This window comes from Nipponia nippon, unplaced genomic scaffold, assembly GCF_047370975.1.
Source record: "Nipponia nippon isolate SJK-2023a ecotype South Korea unplaced genomic scaffold, ASM4737097v1 scaffold_11, whole genome shotgun sequence".
Classification (NCBI taxonomy): domain Eukaryota; kingdom Metazoa; phylum Chordata; class Aves; order Pelecaniformes; family Threskiornithidae; genus Nipponia; species Nipponia nippon.
This window is the reverse complement of record NW_028262302.1, coordinates 15,464,084-15,490,089: the sequence shown is the minus strand read 5'-3', so window position 1 is coordinate 15,490,089 and position 26,006 is coordinate 15,464,084. Positions and strand designations below refer to the sequence as shown.

The 26,006-nt window shown below is 36.6% G+C and overlaps 1 protein-coding gene across 17 annotated transcripts in view; it reads left to right on the top strand.

Annotated features, from left to right (window-relative positions):
* DICER1 (dicer 1, ribonuclease III) overlaps nucleotides 1-26,006 on the top strand; it is a 70,029-nt gene that overhangs the window by 26,527 nt on the left and 17,496 nt on the right. For 13 of the 17 annotated variants that reach the window (XM_087747624.1, XM_087747618.1, XM_087747617.1 and 10 more), the window contains 19 exons: nucleotides 1,203-1,395; nucleotides 2,356-2,518; nucleotides 2,955-3,085; nucleotides 3,198-3,332; nucleotides 4,176-4,336; nucleotides 5,711-5,879; nucleotides 7,954-8,426; nucleotides 12,383-12,515; nucleotides 13,577-13,819; nucleotides 13,915-14,069; nucleotides 15,478-15,610; nucleotides 16,125-16,200; nucleotides 17,327-17,466; nucleotides 19,882-20,061; nucleotides 21,933-22,146; nucleotides 22,526-22,679; nucleotides 24,881-25,063; nucleotides 25,387-25,492; nucleotides 25,593-25,768. In XM_087747624.1, coding sequence (XP_087603750.1) covers nucleotides 1,252-1,395; nucleotides 2,356-2,518; nucleotides 2,955-3,085; nucleotides 3,198-3,332; nucleotides 4,176-4,336; nucleotides 5,711-5,879; nucleotides 7,954-8,426; nucleotides 12,383-12,515; nucleotides 13,577-13,819; nucleotides 13,915-14,069; nucleotides 15,478-15,610; nucleotides 16,125-16,200; nucleotides 17,327-17,466; nucleotides 19,882-20,061; nucleotides 21,933-22,146; nucleotides 22,526-22,679; nucleotides 24,881-25,063; nucleotides 25,387-25,492; nucleotides 25,593-25,768 — 3,269 coding nt within the window. In that variant the 5' untranslated portion in view covers nucleotides 1,203-1,251. Of the gene's footprint in view, nucleotides 1-1,202; nucleotides 1,396-2,355; nucleotides 2,519-2,954; nucleotides 3,086-3,197; nucleotides 3,333-4,175; nucleotides 4,337-5,710; nucleotides 5,880-7,953; nucleotides 9,634-9,657; nucleotides 9,731-12,382; nucleotides 12,516-13,576; nucleotides 13,820-13,914; nucleotides 14,070-15,477; nucleotides 15,611-16,124; nucleotides 16,201-17,326; nucleotides 17,467-19,881; nucleotides 20,062-21,932; nucleotides 22,147-22,525; nucleotides 22,680-24,880; nucleotides 25,064-25,386; nucleotides 25,493-25,592; nucleotides 25,769-26,006 lie in introns of those variants that run through there. The other 4 variants (XM_087747625.1, XM_087747628.1, XM_087747629.1 and 1 more) reach the window with 4 other exon arrangements.

Sequence of the window (26,006 nt, the reverse complement as noted above, 5' to 3'; positions counted from 1 at the left end):
CTTAACCAACTTTCCTGTTATATAGAAAAGCAAGGCCATTTCTATGCAATAGGATGACAATTAGCTTTTCCTCATGTATTTCTAATGAATGATTGATTAAATTTGAAAGCATTATCAATTTTATGCATTACTCATTCTGAGATTGATACTAAAATGAGTATAGAGCATCTATGAATTTTGAGGAAAACTAACTTTTGAAAACATTGTTTAGTTGAATAAGGTCTCTATCTGATTTGAAGGGGGCGGAGTATTGAAAATTTCTTAGATTTGATGCAGTATGTTTGTATTAGACTTCAGCAATATTTTTCTGCATCGTCAGGCTTTAATCAGTTTCCCTGGGCAAGGTAGAATTGGGGGTTTTTTTTGTGTGGTTTTTTTTTTTAACCTTGATCGTTCTTGACAGATAGCAAACATTTTTAACACACACACACACCCCCACCCTCCCCCGTGATGAGGACTTCATAGCCTTAGTAGGAAAGCGTTTTCCAGTGCATAACTGTCGTCAAGTTGTGAATGGTTGGTTTGTTTATCAATTAGAATATCTTTCTGGAAATTGGTGGTTAACCTGATCAGGGTCCCTTTTTCCATTAGTCCTTACTAGAGTCATCAGCAATTATTTATAGTACTTCTGCCAGTTCCTTAAACAGATAACCTTATCAGAATCTGTTGTTTGGAAAATACTGAGGTTCTTGTGTAGTTCCTGTTCTTTTCCCGCTGATTAGAATAAAGTTCCTGTTGCATGTGTTTATGTAAAGCTTTAACTGGTCATAGGGACTTTTTGGTTGGAAAGAGTGATGCTTATTTATGCCTGTGCTCTAGAATATCAATCCTTTTCTTTCCTGAAGTAAAGCTAAAACAGCTTTATTTTTTAAAATTTGTTCTTAAAGATATTTCAAATGAAATTCTGTCAGAATATAAACGGGACTTTATTCTGAAATGTATGTGCATAAATCCAAATGCCTAGAATGAACTTTGCCCCGTAAAGTATAGTTCCTTTTGAATTTCTTTGGTACTTCGATGAACACACATCTTTAAGTGGAAAAGTGCCTGTAAATTTAAAATTAACATTTTCTGCTGAAAACAGTATGAGATTTAGCACTTACTGGAAGTAAAATCAAGTAATGTCCTTTTCTTAGAACAAATTTTCTCTTCTTGCTTTATATTGTGACTGTATCTAACACTGTTTCTTTTTCTTCTTATAGTAGGCTGTGCTGGAACAAAAATGCAATGAAAGAAACACTGGATGAATGAATGAAAAGCCCTGCTTTGCAATCCCTCAGCATGGCGGGACTGCAGCTCATGACCCCTGCTTCCTCCCCAATGGGTCCATTTTTTGGACTACCATGGCAACAAGAAGCAATTCATGATAACATTTACACGCCAAGAAAATATCAGGTACTAGTGATAATACTAATACAGTGATGTCAGGAAAAAGTACAATTCCACGCATTAACTTAATAGAAAAAGAACCAGAGCAGCTGGAGAAAGTGCAGTGTTGCACACAGTTTAGGCATGTCTCTCTCACAGCTTCACCTTTTGGGAGTTAATTGTATCTCTTTTTCTTTAGCTTGGCTGTGTTCCACATTTGTAATATCCCTCATGCCCTCGTCTCAGTTTGCTCAAATGAGCAGAACAACTTTTAAGCTGAGTATTCTCTTGCTGCTCGCTGCAAAATGCTCTTAGGGACAAATACAGTAGGCATTATACTGTGCATCTTGATTGTATGCATACCATCAAGTCTCCTTCCCCCCTTCTCCCTCTGACCTTCTGTCTTCTATATGGTAAATCTTGATTTTTGTTTCACATACTGGTCAAAGCAGCACAGTGATGTCAGAAACCCCATCAGGGCACTCTGATTTTCATTTTGTTAAGGAAAGCTGTTTCTGAGTTCTAGAATTTCAGTTCTCTTTGCATTGCAGAGGTACCTGAAAGCTAGCATTTGATTAGAATTACTGAAAAGCTTAGATCACCTTGAGCTAATATACTTGCTTATTCGGCTGAAGTGATGTATGCAGTTAGATTTAGAAGCTCTAGCTTCTTTCTTCACACAATGTATCTAGCAACAGAATTGTTTATTAAAAAGATAGTAAAATAAAGTTACTTAAAATAGCAGCAAATTGTGATACTAAAGGATTTTAGATTTAGAAGCTAGACTATATATAGTGTGTATTAATATTTTTGAAAGACAGTGACAATACATTCTTATGAAAGAGACGTGTTAATTCTATGGCACTGGAAAGATCTCTAGAGATACTACTGACTTGTCTGTAGTTTATTTACCACTTGTGCTACTTTTTGTCAGCTTTTTCACTGCATTGCTGCAAGTAAGGACATGATTATTTTTTTTAAACCTAGGTTGAACTGCTTGAAGCAGCTTTGGATCATAATACAATAGTCTGCTTAAACACTGGCTCAGGGAAGACTTTTATTGCAGTACTACTCACTAAAGAGCTGTCCTATCAGATCAGGGGAGATTTCAACGAAAATGGAAAAAGAACTGTGTTCTTGGTCAACTCAGGTAAGGGGAATAGTATACTGAGTTCCAAAACATGCTGCTAATATTTCCATTTCCATTCCTTAATAGAAGTTGTGTGAAAGCAAAGTTGGGAGAAACTTTTGCATAAAGTCTTCCACAGCAAGGATGCTATACTGATTAAAGAATGTGAAACCTTTCATCTTTTGCTTAGAATCCATTTAATACAACCTGTTTATCTCTATGACATCTTCTGTTTCCTGGTTTAAAATTAAGACATTGAATCTGAAGTGCAGTTTACTTACCAATATGTTTCCTTGCTGTGGTTTTACATGGAGGCAGTTGCTGTGTACACCCGGTTTAACATTAGTCTAAGCTATGTTATGAAACACGGTGCTAGGTAATATGACACACATCTTGAAAATTAATGTATGAGAAGACCTTTATGTAACTGGGATTTTTTTTTTATGTTTTTCTTAAGCAAATCAAGTTGCTCAACAAGTGTCAGCTGTCAGGACACATTCAGATCTTAAAGTGGGAGAGTATTCAAGTTTAGAGACAACTGAATCATGGACAAAAGAGAAGTGGAGTCAGGAATTCTCTAAGCATCAGGTAATGTATTAAGTATAAACTAGAAATATAAGCAGAGCCTACGTAAGTTAGGCTTGATCAGAAGCTTGCACTTTTCTTATACTGACAGGTTGGTTTTTTTCTTTCAATCTAGGTTCTGGTTATGACATGTCATGTTGCTTTGACTGTTTTGAGAAATGAGTATTTATCCCTGTCAAATATTAATCTTCTCGTGTTTGATGAGTGCCATCTTGCAATCCAGGATCACCCATACCGTGAAATTATGAAGGTGGGTTTCCATTGCATGAATGTTTTAATACTTGGTTGAGGAGGAAGAGTCAGGTGAGAGGGATGGAGAAGTAGGAACCATTTAAGGCAGCTTTTGCTACCAAGGAAAAATAGCAGTGGAACCATATTTTAGCATGTTCTGGGACTGTGAAATTACTGTAATGAATTAAGACTTCAGTAATATTATGATATAGAAAAATAATGTATTTACTGGATTTTACAGTGGGGGTTAAAGAAAAATCTGGCATTAACAGGGAAAAGAAGCTACATTTATGGATTTAGGGGAATTTTTTAAATTCATTGATTAAAATATTATTTGAGTTTGGGAATGGGATGTACTAGTCAGTTTTTATTATTCTTAAAATACTGATTTCTAAAGATGTTTATAGGTCTCTTTCAGGATATTCTTGGCTCCATGTTGTATTTACCTTATACAATATGAGAAACCTCTATAATAGATGTCTTTCCAAATCTCTCAAGTTTAACCAGAGCATGTGTCTTATTTTTGTAGGTGATACTTCAGTTTTTACATGGTGTAGAAGTATTATGATGTGTGTTGTAAATGTAGCAAGGATATTCTGTGCAGTGCTGTTTATTTCTTTATATTTTTTGACATTGTAAATATTTACCTTTAAAGATGATTGGTGTTAAATGTTATGCAATTTCTAGTGTAAACTTCTGCACAATAGAATAGAAAATACTTATTCAACGTTTGGTTCCTTTTCCAACACCTGCTGTTGAAATACTAGTTTCCAACAAAGCATCTAAGTTTGCAGTCTGCTAGCTTGATGGTAGGTTTGCAGGATAACTGTCCTAAGGTGTTTCATTCTCATTTACTTCACAGATCTGTGAGGATTATCCATCATGTCCTCGAATTTTGGGATTAACAGCTTCCATTTTAAATGGGAAATGTGATCCTGCTGAGTTAGAGGAGAAGATCCAGAAACTGGAGAAAATTTTGAAGAGCAATGCTGAAACTGCAACTGATTTGGTGGTCTTAGACAGGTATGTTGTACAATTATGGCTGTTAAATTGATGCCTGCATTTTCATTTCGGATAGGGGAACCTGTAGAAATATTTCCTGTTTTAAATTTTAAGAAAGTTTGCGCGTATGTTATGCCATTACTTCTATTTGGGGTGGGGAGGGAGTGTTAAATAGCTTTTTGAGTAACCAGTGTTGAAGTACATCTTTCCTTAAAGTTAAGTACAAAGGCTGATTGTCCTTGATATTCAGAGATTTTCTGTAGTTGCTAGAAAAAAACAAAACAAAAAAGACCCAACAAAACAATTAAACCCCAAAAAACAAACAAACAAAAAATACCAACCAACCAAAAAAACCACCAACACACCACCAACCTAGAAAAATCACATTCCACAGCACATTTCTGAACTTGTAAAATGCACTGTCTTATGTTTGGAGCATAACTGGTTCATGTTCAGCGTATGCTATAATGTTGCTATTTAATTTAGAAAAATGTTCTAATATCCACAGTACAAGATGTTCTTAATGCCAGAAAAGTTGCATGATTTTTTCCTTTTTTTTTTTTTAAAAAAAAAAAACAAGTAGCCTGGATTTAGAGGCTGATGAAAGGCAGAGGGAGATGAAAGGAAGTAGTAAAAACTATTAAATAGCGGAGCAAGTGGGTGTTTTCCTCTGTTCTTACGGAATGTAGAATCCTGTGAATGTTTTTTAAAATAAAGGTGGTGATAATATGATGATTTGTTGTAGAGGAGAATTAGTGTGAAATCATTCATATGTAGCATGTTTTCTTGCACCAGCTGTACTATGTTGTATGAACTGAGTTTCAGACAAAGTCAAAGATGGTTATTTCATGTTCTGGAACAGTGGTTTTGTTGGTGTGCTTTTTAAATGCATTTTTCTGAACTTGTGTGAACCATGTGCTTTTAAGAATTTCTCACTCATAGCTCTGCCATTCAAGAACAGTAATTACTTTACTTGTATAAGTGTGTATATATATAGACCTAAATTTACATTATGTGGATCATATTTGTTTGGCATATCAAAAGAGTACACTTTGGAAAACCAAAAGTTAATATGGTGGTCAAGTGAATTCAATTTGCTTTGCCTTAAATTTTCCAGTATTTGAAATTAAGATGGTGATATTAATCTCATTTTTAGGGAGTGTATTAGAAAGAAAAGTATTTTAGAATGAAGTAGTTTAGTATTTGGGGTGGTGGAGGATTTTTACTTTGAAGTATTTAACTGTATAACTATTCATTATTAATTCCTGGTGGCGAAAGAAATGTACTTGAATAAACTTCATGTTGCTGTTGTTATTTGCTGTATAACCTTAACAGGCTGAAACAGCTCTGACTTTCAGAAGCTGTGTTTTAACCTGATCTTTGCCCTCAATTAAGATATACTTCTCAGCCGTGTGAGATTGTTGTAGACTGTGGACCATATACTGACAAAAGTGGGTTGTATGGAAGATTATTAAAGGAATTGGATGAAGCACTTACTTTTCTAAATGACTGCAACATATCTGTACATTCAAAAGAAAGAGATTCTACATTAATTTCTAAGCAGGTAAGGACATTAAGCTGTATGAAAAACCTGGGGAATAGAAATCTTACTACTGTTTTTATTTGCCACGTATGTTACATTACTGAAACTTTCTAAGCTACCCAGCCTAGAGTATCTGAGCAAAAAAACCATTGATTAGAACTTCATCTGGTTAGAGAATCTTGTATTCAAATTTGCTTAAGGCTGTAAAATAATTCTGCACCCTGTTGTTGTGGATCCTTATTTCTGAAGTCAAGAATTTGATGTCTTCATGATCTCCCATGACCTTTGAATAATTCAGTACAGAAGAGGAAGTAATGCCTCGGGAAGTATTTGGAAAAACTGTACTGAGGTATATGAAAAGATGATAAAGTAAGAATTCAGGCAGAAATTGCAGCCATAGATGTACAGTTTCTGCAATTTATCTTAAAACAATATTGGACTAGTGCCACACCTTGCTGGAGTGGTATTTGAACGTTAAGCTTGCCCCTACTTTTCTATGTGTTTGCCCCTATCTTGTCATGTGAGATAGCAGAGTCGAGTCCAGAAGGCATGGTGTATTGGGCAGGCACCTGTCACACATGGGATCTGGGCCCAGGCAGCTCTCTTTCCCTCTTGGGCTTTGGTTTGGAATTGCCTCCTGAGGTACAACTATGTAGGTATGTAAGTCTTTGTTTAACAAGAAGTCAGTAATGAGTTACGTTTCTGTAATAGTCCATGAGGAATTTTAAGAACATATTTCTTTCTTTAGCCCAATTTATTCCATTTTCCTTTAACGTTCTTAGAAACCCAGCACTCTGATGCTGTCCAGAAAAGGATGATTTGGGCCAGAGGGAAGGATGATACATAAGGTAGCCTATCACAGCTACATGGAAAAAGGAAGTCCTGGTTACTTTTGTGCTAAACTTAAAATGTAATAGGCTAAAATATATAAGGAATACTGGCAGCTGGGGCAATCCCCAGGATTTGCATAGTCCAGAAGAGTGGGTTAACTGCTATGCTTCTAATGCATGTCACCCTCTGTGCTTGTTTTCTGATGCAGTAGCTTACAAGAAGATGAAGGCACCCCTATTAAGAAAAAGAAATCCGTTTTCAGCCTGAGGTGCCTTTTGTCTTGCACTGGAGAACATCAAGCCTCTATGTGCAGTTACAATTAGTTTAGATAAATCCTGCCCTTAATTCTTACAGCTAACAAACTTCAGGGATGATAGCATAAAGAGGATGATAACCTGTTCTTCACTGCCTGACAGAAGGGAAGAAGGAAGAGAAATTAAAGCAGCAACTGAAAACTGTATCATCCTGACTGTTGTTATAGTTCTGTCATAGTTCTTGCGTTGTAATATTGCATCTAAATCATGAGTCTTTTTAATAGTATTAGTGTACCCCTCTTCTGGATTCCTAGCTTATTGTTTGACCATTTGACTCTTCAGGAGGAAACAACTTGCCATCAGATAAAGATGTTGATGGTACTCAAGTGCCTGTGCTGTACTCTCCGAGTAGGGTATAGTTCTCTCTGCTTTTCCTATTCCACCCAGGCATACAAACTCCTAGTTTTTTTTTTTTCTTTGAGAGGCTAGACTTGCTAAGATTACCCTAAAGCCACGGTACAACTTTCTGGTTAGATACTTTTGAAACCCTGACAAATATCAGTAACAAACAATGTAAAAATGCCCAGCAAAGCGTTTATTTTATTACATCAATGTTGAATATAAGGGGTAATAATTTCTGCTTTGTTTATCTAGCTGCCTCAAGAAGTATTCTCATTTTTAGCATAGTTACCTTAAGATAAATTTCAAATTACAGTTCCACAAAATTGTAAAATATTCTTTAAACTTGGTTTTTTTGAGATTCAGAAATGTACAAAGTTCAAAGTTTAGTTGTAGTAATTTAGGGGAGAGGGGGAAACTTGCTTCATTAGAAACACCAAAGTTCCCATGGTCATCTAAATAACAAAAGCAGACTTCTAAATATTTTTTATACTATAACAATTGTCATAATCCTTACAAAGATTGTGCTGTATGAGAAACAAGATCCCAGTCTTAAATGAATAGTTCATGAATGTACTCTTTGAACTGATATTTGAATTCATTTGTTGTAGATATTGTCAGACTGTCGAGCTGTGTTGGTTGTTCTGGGACCCTGGTGTGCAGATAAGGTAGCTGGGATGATGGTGAGAGAGCTACAGAAGTATATCAAACACGAACAAGAGGAGCTGCACAGGAAATTTTTATTGTTTACAGACACTTTCCTAAGGAAAATACATGCACTCTGTGAAGAGCACTTCTCGCCTGCCTCACTTGACCTGAAATTTGTAACCCCAAAAGTAATAAAGCTGCTTGAAATCTTGCGCAAATATAAACCATATGAACGGCAGCAGTTTGAAAGTGTTGAATGGTATAACAATAGGAATCAGGATAATTACGTATCTTGGAGTGATTCTGAAGATGATGATGAGGATGAAGAAATTGAGGAGAAAGAGAAGCCAGAGACTAACTTCCCATCTCCCTTTACTAATATTTTATGTGGAATTATTTTTGTGGAAAGAAGATACACAGCAGTTGTTCTAAATAGGTAAAGCTTTTTCTTTTAAAAAAAAATTAAAAAGTCAAAAAAGAAAAAAGGCAGACTCAGCTGCCAGCACATGGGTGTTAATATTATGAATATGTAGGGATTGTTGTGTATTTTCAGAACTCTGTTTTAAAGTTGGTTTAGGAGATCATACTAGATCTGTGTAAAGAATAACAAAACAAAACAAAAAAAACAAACCAAACTTCAGGCTGTTTGTATGTGAGGTGGATGGGAAGAGCATGTGTCTTTGAAAATTTTACTCCAAGGCTTGTTTTGGACCTGATTTTGTAATTTGATTTCTGTAGAAGGCAAAATGTGAAATACTGTACTTAACCTGTAAAATAGCCATATACTGATTTGTCTTAATCAGTCTCTAAATTTATATTTGCAATGAATGCTGGAAACTTCTCTAACCTCCTGAGGGCAATACTTCTGGAAATTTTATCATTACCTTACTAAATCATACTATGGTATGATCCAAGTCTACAGAAAATCAAATTTGCCCTTGCACAAATATCTCTTAAGTTTTACCAGTACTACTTTAACAGTAGTTAAAGTAACCTATTATAAAACACGTATTCAGTTAAACACTGAGCACTTTTTTACAGTTTCTACCAAGAAAAATATGAACCCTGGAATATTTGCCAAGATATACTTTATAATGCTCTAGTTCCTTATCAGTTCTTATTCCTGAATGTGATCCGTGTTAGTTACACATAACACTTATTGTTAAATGCTATTTCCCACAAACCATGAATGACATCTGATTTATACGCCTATCTTGATTTTGAGTTTTTGGTAGTTTTTTTGATAGTGTGCTAAACATCCTGTGCAATTTGTTTATTGCGTTCTGGATACCTCTGAATCTGACCCTTCTGTTGTTACCTTTTTGCCTGAGTCAATAGTTTGAGTGCATAATGTATTCTTTGATCTGCAGACTTGCCTGTGTGGGTTTTGTGAACTTCATCTTTTTTCTTTGCCTTTTTTTCACTTTTAAATACGTTTGCATAAATATGCAATATGATGCAAACTAAGCCATTCAGTGAAATGGACATGTTCTGTTAATAACTCCTGAAGAAATAACATTAACAGGTTCTGATAAATTTTTGCTGAGCTGAAATGAGTATTTCATTATCCTACAGGGAGTCAACAGAATTGTTAAATTTTTTTTCTTCTCTGTTAAGTTATGGATGTGATTTAAATTATACTCTTTTTCCACTGTGTGTTCTTGTAGACTGTGATTTATGCACGATACTATATCCTAACTGCTGTTGAACCTGACGGAATATGATGTCTAGATTGAATAGGTAACCATCTTTAAGCTTTCAGCGCCTTTGGTACAGGTTATTGCCGGCAAAAAATAAAACTATACGTAACTTTTTATCCACTTCTTGAAAGCTAGCTAGCAGAGTCTCAAAATGCTCCTTTACCTCACGTAACACGCCTGGTCTAAAATATGTGGATGATCAATAGACCTGAGCTGTTGGACAGAAGACTGAAAGCCTGCAGTGGAGAACCTCACTGCAGGCTCACTTCAGTTGAGTGGATTTAGTTCAAAGGCCTCTGCTCATTTTAACTGCTTATGCCATATATACAGGTGGAAAGACTGTCTCCTGAATAAGGAATTCACAAGTGTTTGAATTAATATATCAAAACCACTCGAGCTTCCAGTAGTCCAGTATGGATCATTAAACAGAACTAAGTTAAAGCAGAAATATATTTTTTTTCTTAAAATATATTTATTATGGTAATATTTGGAGACTAGAATCCCATTTTATGAAGTCCATAGTTCATGATGACTGAAGAACGGCAGAATTCATGGCATGTGTTGTACTTTCTGGGAGAAAGGGCTAGGAATTTTATCTGAAGCAGTAATTAGAGCTAATATCTTTCTTTAGAGATCTTTAGCAACAGCCACTTCACGTATTGTAAATATTACAGATTAGGGGAAAACCAAACAAACAAAAAAAACCAAAGCCAGCTTATTCTTTTATTATTATTATTACACACACTGATGAAGTGACTCATTTACTGTTTTATTTGGTATATACAGTTGAGTTCTGGTTCCTGTAAGCTCCTTTTCAGAAGAGAAAACATTTTCTGAAGCCTAGTTTCCTTCCACTTTCATTGCGATGCATTTCAGCTGCCTTAGAGAGGGGTCTGAAAGCAGAAGTTTTCGTATCTATTTGAAAAACAACCCCTGTTACCTACCACTAATAATACCTTTTTAACTACAAGGTTGAAAACTTGAATGTTTAAGAACTTGCCAAAGGTGCACAGTGAAATGTTTATTCAGATCTTTTTAATTGTCCATTTTTATAATAGGTGAGATAGCATAAGAATGCTTGAGATGCTTAGTAGGTACTCAAACTGAAGCTATATGTCTTGGCAGAAATGCCATGTGGAAGAAGAAATATAAAAAGATAATTAGGGGTTTTGTCCAGTTATTAACCCATACTTTCTTAGTATGTCTGTCTCAAGAGTCTAGACTGCATACAGAAATGCGAATCCATTTGGCCTTGAACTAACAAATCGCATGCGTTCTAGTACAGGAGGATCCTTCTAGTCTGTTTCTGTAAGGACACCAAGCTATTTGCCACTTTCCCATTCTCTTACCTATACTCCCTGTCCATTCCAGTTTTAACAGATTGCAAAGGAAGGAAGTCTTCAAGGTGTTTTGTGTTCCCATAAATCTTGTTTAAAACAATGACCAGGTGAAGGGGAGAGACTTCACTAGTTTTCCAAGGGTAGAAAGGTCAGGGACAACTTTGTTGTTTGGCAGCAGCTCGCTGGGCAGGTGGTAGGCATGTAGCTGGGGACTGGCACAGCACCCATCATCTTACGTGTGAGGCAGAACTGCTAGAGATGTAATTGGGAAAGGTTTGAGTTACTGTTGGAGGTATACAGAGGCAGGCTGTCCTTTGGATATTGGGAGCACCTGGTGATGGACATGATGGATATGCTATGAGCAAAGTGGTACTGGGATGGCTATAGTGAGACATGCAAGGGATGTAATTTTTTTTATATATATGATCCATTGATTTTTATTGGCTCTGCTGCTTTTCTCAACCTGTTGGGGTTGAGAAATCCCAGGTTCTGTCCATGCTGAAAACAGATCAACTAAGGATGCTACAGCATAATTACTTTGATTGCACAATGTAATTATGCTTTTTAAACCCAAAAATTCCTAGTTCTAGATTCAGTGCATTATTTGCATAAGCAATTTTCTACCTTGTCTGTGAAATCAAAACACTGTGGAAGCTCGCCTTTTCTGCTTCTGTAAGCTAAAGAAGGATGTAGGGGAATAAACGGAGAGCATGGATGATTGTCATCTCTCTGTTCAGTGTTCCTTTTAAAGAATTGGATTAAATCCTCCAATTGTAGATACATTTGGGTTAATTTCAAAAGTAGTAAACATCTCACTGGCTAGGCTGAGCATCACTCTTCAGAAAAACAGGTCAACATTTTGTCATTAGTGTACCTGAACAGAATATGTATTTTAAAACATAGATTGTTATTCTCCTTAATATTAACCTAAAAACTAACACCTAATATTGAAGAAACATACTTTGAGGGAGCAGTTACAGGTCTTTCTGCTAAAATCAGCCATCATTTACAGAAAACGAGATTGATTAAACCAGTTTTGAGTAGGGTGCCTTAACAACAGGGAGCCTTAGAGTAATAAATTGGTTTAAAAATATCTGGTTGTACCATGATAGGGCTGAAATGAGTGTGATGCATGCACACTCATGCTGTGTATGTATGCAGTCTGTCTTTTATTATCCTTATAGAGGTTTTCACTAGAACTAGTGTTTTTTGGAGAAGACTAAGGTCGGTTTATGTGTTAGCATGGCTTAATTGTCATGCTTCTATTTTTTTTTTCTTTTAATGTGGGTCTTGCAAACAAAAGATTGTCTTCCATTTTCTGGGTTGTGTAAAAACACATGTGATGTTTTCAGGTTGATAAAAGAAGCTGGCAAGCAAGATCCAGAACTGGCTTACATCAGTAGCAATTTTATAACTGGACATGGCATTGGCAAGAACCAGCCTCGTAACAAGCAGATGGAAGTAGAATTCAGAAAACAGGAAGAGGTAACTTAAAAGAAAAATAATTGAAACTAGCAGTACCTTCAGAACCTTTTGGTGGTTTTATTTTTTGTTTGGGTTTTTTTGGCGGGGGGGGGGGTGGGGGGGTGGAGTGGTATCTTTAAAAACAAACCAAACCAACAGGGCACAGTCATTGGAAGTTCAGGGAATACCGTTGGTTTAACAAATATGCATAGTTACTGGAGATGCAGATGTTCTTCATTTAAAAAAAAGGCAAAACTAAACAGAAAAACAAAAAAACCCAAACAAAAACCCAAAACCTCCCATGTTTAGAGACCTTACTGTCACATTACACAGTCAGAAATTAAAACTTCATATAAAATTATGTTTGTATCTAGTCAGATCATCAACCACCTAATTTTTCACCATTGGGTTAGTAGTAGTACAGTAATACTGTAAAGAAAATCCAGGTTCCTGACATTTTCAACAGTTAAGCTGGTTTTAATATTTATCTTTGCTAAAACTGAATTTGGTAAATCATTAAATGATATAAAACTCTGTGATTTTGACCTTACTTAAAGCATGTCAAGTATTTTGAAAGCAAATGCATTTATTCATCCCCCTCAGCCCTGGCTGGGTTGTCCTTCTGCCCCCCCCCGCCCCTTTCCTTAGTACTGTTTAGTAAATAGTATAAATACCAGAAGTACTAGCTCTCGAATGTGCTTCCCCTCTCCCCCCTTGGATGTTTCAACCTCAGAAATGGTTGGAAAAGATGCTGTCCTGAAAGCAGCATTTTTTTTTATACTACAGCTGCAAAGATCATAAATAAATAGGTGGGATCCTCTCCATTGCTAGTGGCTGTAGTAGGTTCTTAGGCTCCTGTAATTCCACATACCAGATTTGATTCCTAGAAGTCTGCCTGTTCTGATAAATTGTCTTGCTGTGTTTCTGAAAAGACTTTCTTGTAATAGTTTTATGTCTGCATATTTAGACAAGTTTTTGGAGTGTCTGATCCACTCTCCTTGTTTTTATTGGCTTTTGGTGAATCTGATGATGGAAACAGGTCTTGGAATAATCTCTCAAATTTGTCTTCATTACTTTTGCAGGTTCTTAGAAAATTTCGTGCACATGAGACCAACCTACTTATTGCTACTAGTATTGTAGAAGAGGGCGTTGACATACCAAAATGCAACTTGGTGGTGCGTTTTGATTTGCCCACGGAATACCGTTCCTATGTGCAGTCAAAAGGAAGAGCTAGAGCACCAATTTCCAATTACATCATGTTAGCAGATACAGACAAAATCAAAAGTTTTGAAGAAGATCTTAAGACATACAAAGCAATTGAGAAGGTATGAGGTCAAAGGAACATGCCTGTTTTTGTTAAACTTATCATAGTATTTTAAAGGAAAAATCTCTCATTATGCTCTGTTCTTGAAATATTAAGATCCTGAGAAACAAATGCTCAAAATCTATCGATACCAATGAAACAGAAACTGAACCTATTGTTGATGATGATGATGTATTTCCACCCTATGTGTTGAGGCCAGATGAGAACAGTCCAAGAGTTACTATTAACACTGCTATTGGACACATAAATAGGTAAGAGGCGTATTCACTTTTTACTTCTTGTCTTTAAATAGAAAGTTTCTTGGTCTGTCTCACAACATGGAAGCATAGGCTGGGGCATTGTACACATTTCCTCTTGGGAATCTTGAGGGATCTTCCCTCCTAAAGAAAGTGGTCACAGCAGTTTGAAGGGATAATTTGCTTTTTGTCTCTGTGTCCTACAGAGGTTCTAGCTCTGGTAATAAATTTAGTGATATCAATTCCCATTTAATTAAAAGCTGCCCTGAAAACATTCCTTTTCAAAATGGGTAGTAATTTTTTTATTTTTTTGCTCTAGGCAAGCTAGCTTTAAAAAAAAAAGTGGCTTGTTACAATTGTAGTAAAATCTTCCAGTTCTAGTATTCCCATTTGTAATAATAGTGGTCTGTTGTCATGTTTTAAAAAAAAAATAATCCACATAATAAGTAAGCTGAACATAATACAAGTCCAGAAGACAGGATGTTATGCTTCCAAGGGAGCTAGGCAATATCATCTTTGCAAGGCCATGGTAATTAGAGGAGGTACTCAGTGACAGGAGAAGGTAAATGTTATGACACTTCAAAAAAGGCAAGGAAGAAGACCCAGGGAGCTACAGACTGGTCAGTTTTACCTTAGCCATATGGAATATTATGGACCAAGCTGTTTCCAGGCACGTAAAGGAAAAAGTGGTTGGCAACAGCCAACAGGACTTTTATCAAGGATAGGTTTTGCCTGACCAACCTTATCTCCTGTGTGATGAAGTGCTTGCTTGACTCTGTGAACAGGAGAAAAGCAGTGAATGTCATATGCTTAAGTAAATCTTTCAGTGCAATTGCCATAGTACCTTCGTGGCCAAATTAATGAGATGCAGACCATTTCGGTGGACTGCCTGGTAAACAAAACGTGGCAAAGCAGTCAGATTCAAAGGGTGTAATGGTAGACGATTCAAAGGCTAGCTGGCAGCTGCTTATGTGTGGCATTCCTCATGGGCCATTAGGAGGTCCAATACAGTTTAGCATCAGCACGTTTGCATTTGACACCAAGTTGGGAGAGGGGGAAGTGAGTGCAGTGGAGGTTAGACTGCCATTCAGAGGGGAACCATGACAAATAGGAATAGGACAACGGTAAACTCAGGAAATTAAACAAAGACAAATGCAAACTCTGCTACCTGGGGTGGAATAGTCCTGTGCATCATTACAACCTTGGAACCACCTTTCTAGAGACCAGCTTTGTAGTAAAGGACTTGGACGTCTCCTGCTTGGCAGTTAGTTGAACATTAGTTAGCAGCATACCCTTGCAGTGGTCAGTATGGCCTGAAATAATCTTCTGTAGCGTTTACACCAGTAAGTCAAGATTCCATTGAAATGTCTTTAGGTTTCAATTTGCAGGTTTTGATGATTTGTAAAATGTTTTGTCAACTTAGGTACTGCGCTAGATTACCAAGTGATCCATTTACACACCTAGCTCCCAAGTGTAAAACCCGAGAACTACCTGATCACACGTTTTACTCTACTCTCTACCTGCCAATCAACTCACCTCTTCGAGCTTCAATTGTTGTAGGTATTTGGGGAAGGAAAAGCATAGAAATAAGTTAATATGTTGGTGTAGGTGTATGTGTGCGTGTGCCTTTTCTAGAATTACTTTGTTTCGTTGTTGTAATGAAAATGGCATTATTTTTCTTTTCCTGTACTGTGCTCTGTAACTGTATTTAGATCCCTGTTTTTATCCATTGTAATCTGTTTTCCAACAGTTACTGCTTATTCCAAAGGCAAAAATATTTAGAAGTTCTTCCCAGTGCCTTGTTTTTTCACCCACTTAGGTATCAGTTGTAGGAAAACGTCCTTCATTGGTTTTGATCGATAGTATGTTGAGTTCAAAAACTTGTAATTTTGGCTTTTGTGGAAAAATAACATAAGCCTGAATATCTGCACAGAACTGTCATCAGTGTAATATTTTATGAGGTTTTGCTTACCTAATGTTTGTGTTAAATTAAACTAACTGTTTGTAACATGTATAATAAGTAATGTGCTAATCAACCAGAGTTTTTAAGAAATATTTAAATGTTTATAGGGTCCTCCAATGAGTTGTGCAAGACTGGCTGAGAGAGTTGTAGCTCTGATTTGCTGTGAAAAACTGCACAAAATTGGTAAGAACTGGAAAAGCAACACCTCTTTGGTAAAGAATATTTTGTAATTGAGAAATTGAACATGGTACGGATGTTATGCATCTGCCTGCGTTTCTGCTATAGCCATCTATGATAGGTTCCTTTCTCTTGCCTTGCTTTGTGATATGATCATGTACTTACTAATTTAGCTTACACCTTATAAACTAAAGTTAAATTTTCCAGGGGAATCTTGTTATTTAACATATTTTGTCGTAAATAGCAAATGCAACGTTAATACAAGACACAGATTTTGGCATTGAATACACTTAATAAAGGGGAAAGGAATCTTGTTCTCTAGAAGATTTTGATTATAGGTCAGGGACTACATCCTGCAGCCAAGAAATAACTTGTTTTTTAAAGTGAATTGTAACAAATTAAAATATAACCTACACAGCCCTAAATTTATTGTATTCTCTACTGTATCGTAAGTCATGTTCTGAAAATAGGACATTGCAGGATTATTTCAGCTCTTTTGTCTCTAGTAAGGATAATGGAGCATATTCTTTATTGTGGAATGTTTTAAAGAGAATTCCATGTTACGACTGCTTTGATGAAGTACAGAAATATTTATGTATCTTTTAAGAAAAAAATTTGTAGGTCTGGGGTTTGTATTTTTTTTTTCTGAGTTAAACCTTTTGATCTCTGAATTCATACTAATAAATGTATCCAAGAATAACACCATGATGGCTCAACTCAGTGTTGAGAGTGCACATTCAACAGTAGTAATTCCCTCTTTAGAATGATACAGAAATTTAACTGTTCCCTCTTTCTTGGCATAACTCCATGTGAATCATTTTTAAATAAGTATTTCAGTCACTGGTTGGTTTTTACGAGAAAAAAGTTTATTTTTCTTTGATATTTTTGTTATAGAATTCAGGTTTTCAATTAAAATTTCAGAGATTTTTACTATTAAATATTTTTGCTAAAAATTCAACCTTTATCACTCTTTTCCCAAAGTTACACTTTTGGAGCTTTGCAGTAGTAAGTGTATTTTAAAAACTTAGGTGAGGTGTTTTCGTGAGCAATCACATCTACTGCATAGTATCTGAAGGGATCAAGATTTGATTGTTCATAATACTATTTCTTTTTACTCTTTCATAATATTCAGGTGAACTGGATGATCATTTGATGCCAGTTGGTAAAGAAACGGTTAAATATGAGGAGGAGCTTGATTTACATGATGAAGAAGAAACCAGTGTTCCAGGAAGGCCAGGCTCTACAAAACGAAGACAGTGCTATCCTAAAGCTGTTAGTATCACTCACTGCTGTCCACATCTCCAATCAAATGCTTTATGTACTGATAAGAAGACAAAATTACCAATTCTTAATCTTACCTGATAAGAATCTTTTACAACAAATCTTGCATTTATAGTGGAAATATTTTGCAGTTCTAACTATGGAAACTTGCACTAGTATCTGAATGAGCTTATGCAACCATATGCTTTGGAAGCATGCCTGTAGTTCAAAGAGTGGACACTTTCTATAAAGCTTGTTGACTGTATTTGCCTAGTATAGAAATAACTGGGAGGAAAAATTGTCCTGCATTAATAATCTGTAAAAACTTTTAAGCTCTCTAATAAATATATGAGAGCAAGGAAGAATTACTGGCTTTCTAGGCATATAATTGAAGACTGAAGGAGATGCCCAGGGAGTCAAAAGTTATGTGCCAGGCGCTAAACACAGAAGTTTTTATTTTTTTTAGATGCTTGGTTTAGTTTGGTGACTTTACTGGTCAAACACAGAATTTTGTAATTTTTGGTTTAGATCTTAGAATATCAAATAAGTATACTTTTAATATTTTTTACTTTTAAAATAGTACTAAATATTATACTTAACATGCTAAAGGGGTCACATAAGATACTTACTATCGCTCTGCATTATTAAGTAACTTTATCCATAGATCTGTTACAACAGGTTTCAGCCACATCAGTTTGTAGAATTGGACTTTTTAGATAGTATTTATGGGGGAATGTCAAATACTTTAAAAGTAAGAGGAAATGGAGAAAAGCAGCTTTGTCAGAGTATTTTGCAACTACTCTGGGAACCTTCCTTCTTCCCCTGCAGTTGCTACAGGTTCTGCCTAAGGTCCTTTGAATAGGACAGGTAACTTGTTCAGAATAGATTGCATAGTAGCTTCTGATAATCTTTGCATTTCATGAAGAAACCGATAGCCTTTGGTTACATATAGGAACGTCAGCATGTACACTCACAGTGGTGGGCTACAGTGCTGTGTTGTACATTCATGTGCAGCCTCAGTTATGGTGATAGCCCTTAAGTAACTCCATTCTTGGCACCCTCCACGTGCCCCAGTTTTATTAGTAGTTTAAATAATTGTTTATTAGGAAAGCTTAGGAAAGGATACCGTGGCATTACAGAGTATATTGCAGGGGGAACGACAGATAAAACCTTTTTCTTGCAATACTTCACAAACGGTTTGAATCTTTGCACAGTGTTTCTTGGTGCTTTTTGTTACAAGTGCCTTTCTCAGTCCTCTTACCTCACTAGTGATTTTTGGAATAGGGGTGATGCGTAAAATGCACTATTACGGTGTCTCTTATTCAGAGGAGTTGATTTGTGCAGTGATGCATCATTCGTTCTTGGTTATTTCTTTAATACAGAATCCAAGAATACTTTCCCTTGCTTTTGTCCCAACTTTTCACATCTGGAAAAGAAGCTTTGGCAAATGTTTAAGGTCTACAAGATCCTCTTGGGCTTAATATAGTTATTAAACTTATGAGTAATTTTCCATTAAGCCAAGGCCATAGTTTTGCTACAGTATAACTTTAAAATCCAGGACTACATGTATTGTAATTTAGTTTTAGATAAACACGAGGATCATTTTTGAGACCTACAAAGTAATGAACTCCTACCAAACATAAAGTATGGTTTCTTAAGGTCTATGACAAATATGAGCAGCAGAGTTAAAAGTGCTTGTGGCTGTTGTGAGTATTCACATCTGCAACCTAGAATTATTGTAGAACTTATATAGTGTAGTGCTTGGGCAAAGGGGCAGTGTATCAAATTTTGTTTGTGTGTTTGTCCCACGTGTATAAAAAACCATTTTTGATACTTTTAAATGGTTCTGCTGGGGAAAAGAATCCGAGTTAATGAAGCTGTAAGTTCAGCCAAGCTTATATGAAAATTGAATTACTGGGATGTAGGTTTTTTTCCTGTACGCGCACATTTTTCTTTTATTTCCTCTTTTTTTTTCCCTTCTACTGTGAAGGTCCAAAGACCTTGGACATAAAGCGTACTCCAAAGTTACTGGCTAAATATGGAAATTATCATCAAAACTTCAGTTATATTTATGGTGAAATGCTGTCTGTGTTCTGCAGTTAGACTTGCATTTCTAACACAGGGTAGATGCAGAGGAAGCTTAGAGATGTAATGAAAGTTGCCTCTTGGCAAACAGGAAGATCTGGGAGCATCGTGCTCCCTTCGTGCAAGTGTTTCGACAGATCTCATGGCTGCCAGGCCAGGCTGCTGACCAAATGTTTTTGCTTAAGAAAGAAAAAACTACTTAAGTATAGATTATTTTTTTTTATTTGTCATTTTTAGCATTACCTTTCCAAATAAACGTGAAGGTTTGTTCAAAGAATAGTCTTTAGGTGAATTTTGCTGATTTTTATCATGTTAATGTTTTTTTCTTTTTTTGATTTTTAGATTCCGGAATGTTTAAGGGATAGTTATCCCAAACCTGATCAGCCCTGTTTCCTGTATGTAATAGGAATGGTGTTAACAACTCCTCTACCTGATGAGCTCAACTTTAGGAGACGAAAGCTATATCCTCCCGAGGATACAACAAGATGTTTTGGCATATTGACAGCCAAACCTATACCTCAGGTAATGAATCTAGCTCCTTTCCTTATTCTACATGCCTTACAACCTGTCATTTTCCAGTTATCCCTCACCCCCAGACTGAAGAGTTGGAAATGACCATAGGTGCTGCTTGTGTCAGGTAACCTCCAGAAAATAAGCAATAATATAGAATGATAGAATCAATTAGATTGGAAAAGACCTTTAAGATCATCAAGTCCAACTGTTAACCTAGCACTGCCAAGTCCACCACTAAACCATGTCGCTAAGCACCACATCTACACGTCTTTTAAATACCTCCAGGGATGGGGACTCAACCACTTCCCTGGGCAGCCTGTTCCAGTGCTAATATCCAATCTAAACCTCCCCTGGCGCAACTTCAGGCCATTTCCTCTCATCCTATCGCTTGTTACTTGGGAGAAGAGACCAACCCCCACCTTGCTACAACCTCCTTTCAGGTAGTTGTAGAGAGCAATGAGGGCTCCCCTCAGCCTCCTCTTCTCCAGACTAAACAACCCCAGCTCCCTCAGCCGCTCCTCGTATGACCTGTTCTTCTAGACCCTTCACCAGCTTCGCTGCCCTTCTCTGGACACACTCCAGCACCTCGATGTCCTTCTTGTGGTGAGGGGCCCAAAACTGAACACAATACTCAGGGTGCGGCCTCACCAGTGCTGAGTACAGGGGGACAATCACTTCCCTAGTCCTGCTGGCCATGCTATTTCTGATGCAAGCCAGGATGCTATTGACCTTCTTGGCCACCTGGGCACACTGCTGTCTCATATTCAGTGAACTGTTGACCAGCACCCTCAGGTGCTTTTCCACCAGGCAGCTAGCTCTCCAGCCACTCTTCCCCAAGCCTGTAGCGTTGCATGTGGTTGTTGTGACCGAAGTGCAGGACCCAGAACTGAGCCTTGTTGAACCTCATACAGTTGGCCTCGGCCCATCAATGCAGCCTGTCCAGATCCCTCTGTAGGGCCTTCCTACCCTCCAGCAGATCAACACTCCTGGCCAACTTGGTGTCGTCTGCAAACTTACTGAGGGTGCACTCGATCCCCTTGTCCAGGTCGTTGATGAAGATATTAAACAGAACTGGCCTCAGTACTGGAGCCCTGGGGAACACCCCTTCTCACTGGCCGCCAACTGGGTTTAACTCCATTCACCACAACTCTTTGGGCCCAGCCATTCGGCCAGTTTTTTACCCAGTGAAGACTATGCCTGTCCAAGCTATGAGCAGCCAGTTTGTCCAGGAGAATGCTGTGATAATCCATCCAGTCCAGTCACCACTTCATTTTCTGTGTTTAGTGATGGAACAGTCTGTTTTATTTTGGACAAACTTTTGTTTTACCGGGGTTTTTTAATTATTTTTTTGCAGTGGCAAATTCAAAATGTTCCACCTTTTTTGTATGAGGTATGATAGGAGTGGCATGTCAGTTAGAGATACGTTATCTATATGAAAGCTATGGTAACAAGTCCTCTCAGCATTCCTAGTCTGCAGCAGCAGAAAAAGTAGGCCATGTTAATTGAAATTGGCACCTCTTGCTTAGGAAAATTTTTAATAGAAAAGCATTTTCTGTGGATGAGATTCAGCTGAGGAATGTTGCTGGTTTTCACATTTCTTCCTCCATAATGGAAGAGACTTTCATTTTTACTTTGTTATATAAAGAGAAGAGCTGTAAAATACAAGGAGAAGTATTTAAAAAAAAAAAAAAATCAATCATTCTTTAAGCCTTCAAAATCTCATATATAATTGAAGGTCATCAAAGATGAAAATTATGATCCAGTTTGCTGTGGGGTCAGGAAAGTGCTACCTCATCATCTGAACTAAACAACTGGTACTCTGTAGAGTAATCCTACTCTGGATTTTCTCTCTTGATTTCTTTTGTTTTTTTCTTATTTAGATTCCTCACTTTCCTGTGTATACTCGCTCTGGAGAGGTTACAATATCTATTGAGCTTAAGAAATCTGGTTTTACGCTGTCTCTGCAAATGCTTGAGCTGATAACACGACTCCACCAGTACATTTTTTCACATATTCTTCGTCTTGAGAAACCTGCACTAGAGTTCAAACCCACAGAAGCTGATTCAGCCTATTGTGTTCTACCTCTTAATGTTGGTAAGAACAGAGTTCTTGTTTTTTAAATATTCACTTTGAATTTCTTTAGCAACACGTTCGTTAATGTTTATGTTAAAATTCAAGTGTTAGCTGTAGAAATAATACCATATGTGGTAGTATGAAAATTTGTCAGTTATATTTTTATTACTTCTTCACAGTTCCAAATTAGTTTTAACTCGATGATGTGAGCTGATTTATAGTATGTTTCAGCAGACTCCGGAAGGGTCTAAAATCATATATGTCTCCTTTGAAATGTTTTTGAAATAATCAAATATATGTGTAGAATAAGAAAAAAATTTTGTAATTTACAACTTCCCAGAAAAGTTCAGCCTGGAAAACTCTCCCCTGAATAACCGAGTTATGCGTTTTCCTTTTTAAGTTGACGACTCCAGCACTTTGGACATTGACTTTAAGTTTATGGAAGACATTGAGAAATCTGAGGCGCGTACAGGCATTCCCAGTACACAATATACAAAAGAAATGCCTTTTATTTTCAAGTTAGAAGATTACCAGGATGCGGTTATCATTCCACGGTGAGTACTGTATACATATTTTAGGTATGTACCTGTTGTACTTATGCAAACACTTGAATAAGGGGATGTTGGTATCTGCGACAGAATTGCTTGTAAGAAATGTATGCTATTAATCTGAAAGTGTCTGGTGGTGTCTCAAATAAAAAAAGATATTTTTTAGTCAATAGTTAATCTTATATAATAGGATTTAAGTGTTTAGGCCTCCCAAGATTCATTACCTTTTTATTAGGAATAGTAGAGTTCACCACAAAACTTATGTAGTGTTCTGATAAAACATTACAACTTCAACAACTGGCCTACTGAAACCAGTTGTAGTTTGGAAGATTGAGTGGGAGTCCTGTTGTCTGGCTACTGCTTATTCACACCAAAGGCCTGCTAAAGGAAGCTATGCTGTTGGTAAACGGAAAATTAACAAGTGAAAAAGACCAGTTAAAAGAATCTTTCTATTAAGTGGTATTTAGAGGAGAAATATACATCATTTTATGTACTGGATATGCAAAGGTTCTCCAGAATTGGTAGGTTTTGTGGAGACTTAGTTATTCCCCATGTCATGTTTGGCATGATGTGAAAAAAGAAAATGGACTGACTGCCTTGTGCTTGTACCTAGTATATTGTAAACAACAGTAGTTGCAGAATATGTATGGAAGATTAATATTAATAGTTTGTTTTGGCCTCATCTGTGTTAGACAGATAGTATTTTTTTTTTCTTTAAATGTCTTCCTACCTGTGCTGATGACTACTGGGGTAAAAATGCTAAAAAAAGTGGTGATGGACCACCGCTGTGTATAAGCATTACTTCATTGTGATCAGAGTTAATGACATAGAAGTAGCTCATAGGTGGTGTGAATTAGCACAGTTGCTGGACTTCAGTGAAGCTATGGTATCTCACCTGTCTGAAGATCTGGCCACAGTGCCTAAACCAGTATTATTCTTCGCCCTTCCCTCTTTCTTTTTTCCTTTTTTTTAGTTGGGGGTGGGGCTGGGATAGGTGGCTGAATACGTCTCTTTTTATGAGAACTATTGAACTATTAGTTGCCTTCTGATGGTGCTCTGGCTTCGGAGAAGCCAAAAATTCTTGACCTTGTTTCATACATTAAGAAATTTCAGAATTTCAAGTACCTCTGTTTTCAGTCAACGTAAAAATGGCAGAAATATCTGCTTGTCCTTCTCTATCCTGCTTTGTTTTAAGCTCCTCAGGGGAAGCATAATACAATGACTGTGTATTGGTACAGTTCTGATTGAATTCTTCAGAATAGGCATGGTTGTGAATAAGATAAGAAAAAAGAATTTCCTGTAAGCTCCTTTAACCATCATATTCTTCAATGAAGGAGTTTAGACAGCCTAGGAATATGGTTTTCTTGATTTTTGTCTTTGGAAGAAAGGTAAAAAGACTCATTAATAGTGTGGTAATTTTATTTAGCAGTGTCTATTTAGATATTTGGATAGAAGCTTAAAGTGATAAATGCAGCAGATCAAAGTATGAAATAAGCTAATATGCAAATCTGAATATTGAATGTTGATTTAATGGGGTTTTTATTATTATTTTTCCTGTGCGTGTTTATCACAATAGTATCACAGTAAAGGTGTTGCAGCATTCTGGCTTTATTTCTCTAACATTCTGCTTGTATTACAAGAACTGCATTGTCCTTGGAAGGCTTCTGAACTTACCTTACTAGGTATTTGAGGGCTTGTATTTTAACTTTATTTTGGAGGATGACTTGGTTAAAATGCCAGTTTAGTTGTAAGGTAGTACAATCTTTGTATGCAGTAGAACTTCATTTCTGCTGAATGTAGCACATAGGAGACTAGACATTAAAAAGCCAAATTATCAAGTTTAATTGTTAGGTGTTTGGAAGTAAGAAATTATCATTTGCAGATTACTCTTGGAGATTGTTGTCCAGAGCTTGATTTTGTATTAGATACTGAAGACATAAATTTTTGCATTTAATGTAAATGTTTCTGTAGAGGGGATTTTGTAGATTATAGATTGACTTTATTCTTCCTTATCTTACAACACATTTCTCATTTAGTTATTTGAGTTAACTAAACAAATGATTCCTACAACAAAAAACTCCACCAACCAAAAAACTCAAGTGAGCTATTTAACAGTTTATCACGTGACCACATTAGAACATGAATAACTTAGCACAAGTTTTACTCTAAGGCTATAACATATGCCAAAATATTTATATTTCTTTTAGGTATCGAAATTTTGATCAGCCTCATCGATTCTATGTAGCTGATGTATACACTGATCTTACTCCACTCAGTAAATTCCCTTCCCCTGAATATGAAACTTTTGCTGAATATTATAAAACAAAGTATAATCTTGACCTGACCAATCTCAACCAGCCACTGCTGGATGTGGACCACACATCTTCAAGGTAACAACAGTCATATTTGTGTCTGTTTGTAGTTTGACAATCAAGTGTGCTTTTTTTTTTTTTTTTTAATTATGGGGTAAAGCTGAGGACTTGTGTTTTCCAAAATAATTACTGTTTTGTTTTTCTTTTCCTTGAAGGGTACTTAACTCATGTTATAACAACTGTAACTTGAGTTCATTTTTTTCCAGAGGTAACTGTGCTGTCACTTCACAGTGCATTGAGGTTGAATACTAAGAATAAGTCATCACTTTAGAAAGCTTAGGCTACTAAGTTCTATTCATTAATTATGTACTTACATTAAAGTATTTTCACATGGTTTTTAGACTTAATCTTTTGACTCCTCGCCATTTGAATCAGAAAGGGAAAGCACTTCCACTAAGCAGTGCTGAGAAGAGGAAAGCAAAGTGGGAAAGTTTGCAGAATAAGCAGGTAAAATAGAAGTATCTAATTCAAGTTGCCTCTCTCTTAAGAGTGATCTGACGACTACCTTTACAGGTAAACTTCTTTTCTTCCCTCCTCCTCTCCCCAGATACTGGTTCCAGAGCTCTGTGCTATACATCCTATTCCAGCATCATTGTGGAGAAAAGCAGTTTGCCTCCCCAGCATACTTTATCGCCTGCACTGCCTTTTGACAGCAGAGGAACTAAGAGCTCAAACAGCCACTGATGCTGGTGTAGGGGTTAAATCACTTCCTGCAGATTTCAGGCATGTATTTTTTCAGTATGTGTTTTTCAATATGATATCTGACTTCATTGGAAAACAAGGTGAAAACTTAACCATTACTGCATGAATTTAAAACCAAAACCCCTTTTTTTGACTCATGTCAGTTTCCAGTGAAGCATAGTTTAAAAAGACTTGATTGTGAGTGGTGAAGTTAGATGCTACAGTCACTGTTCTTTCAGAAGAACGTGGCTTTTTTTTAAACATATATGTGCATATGGAG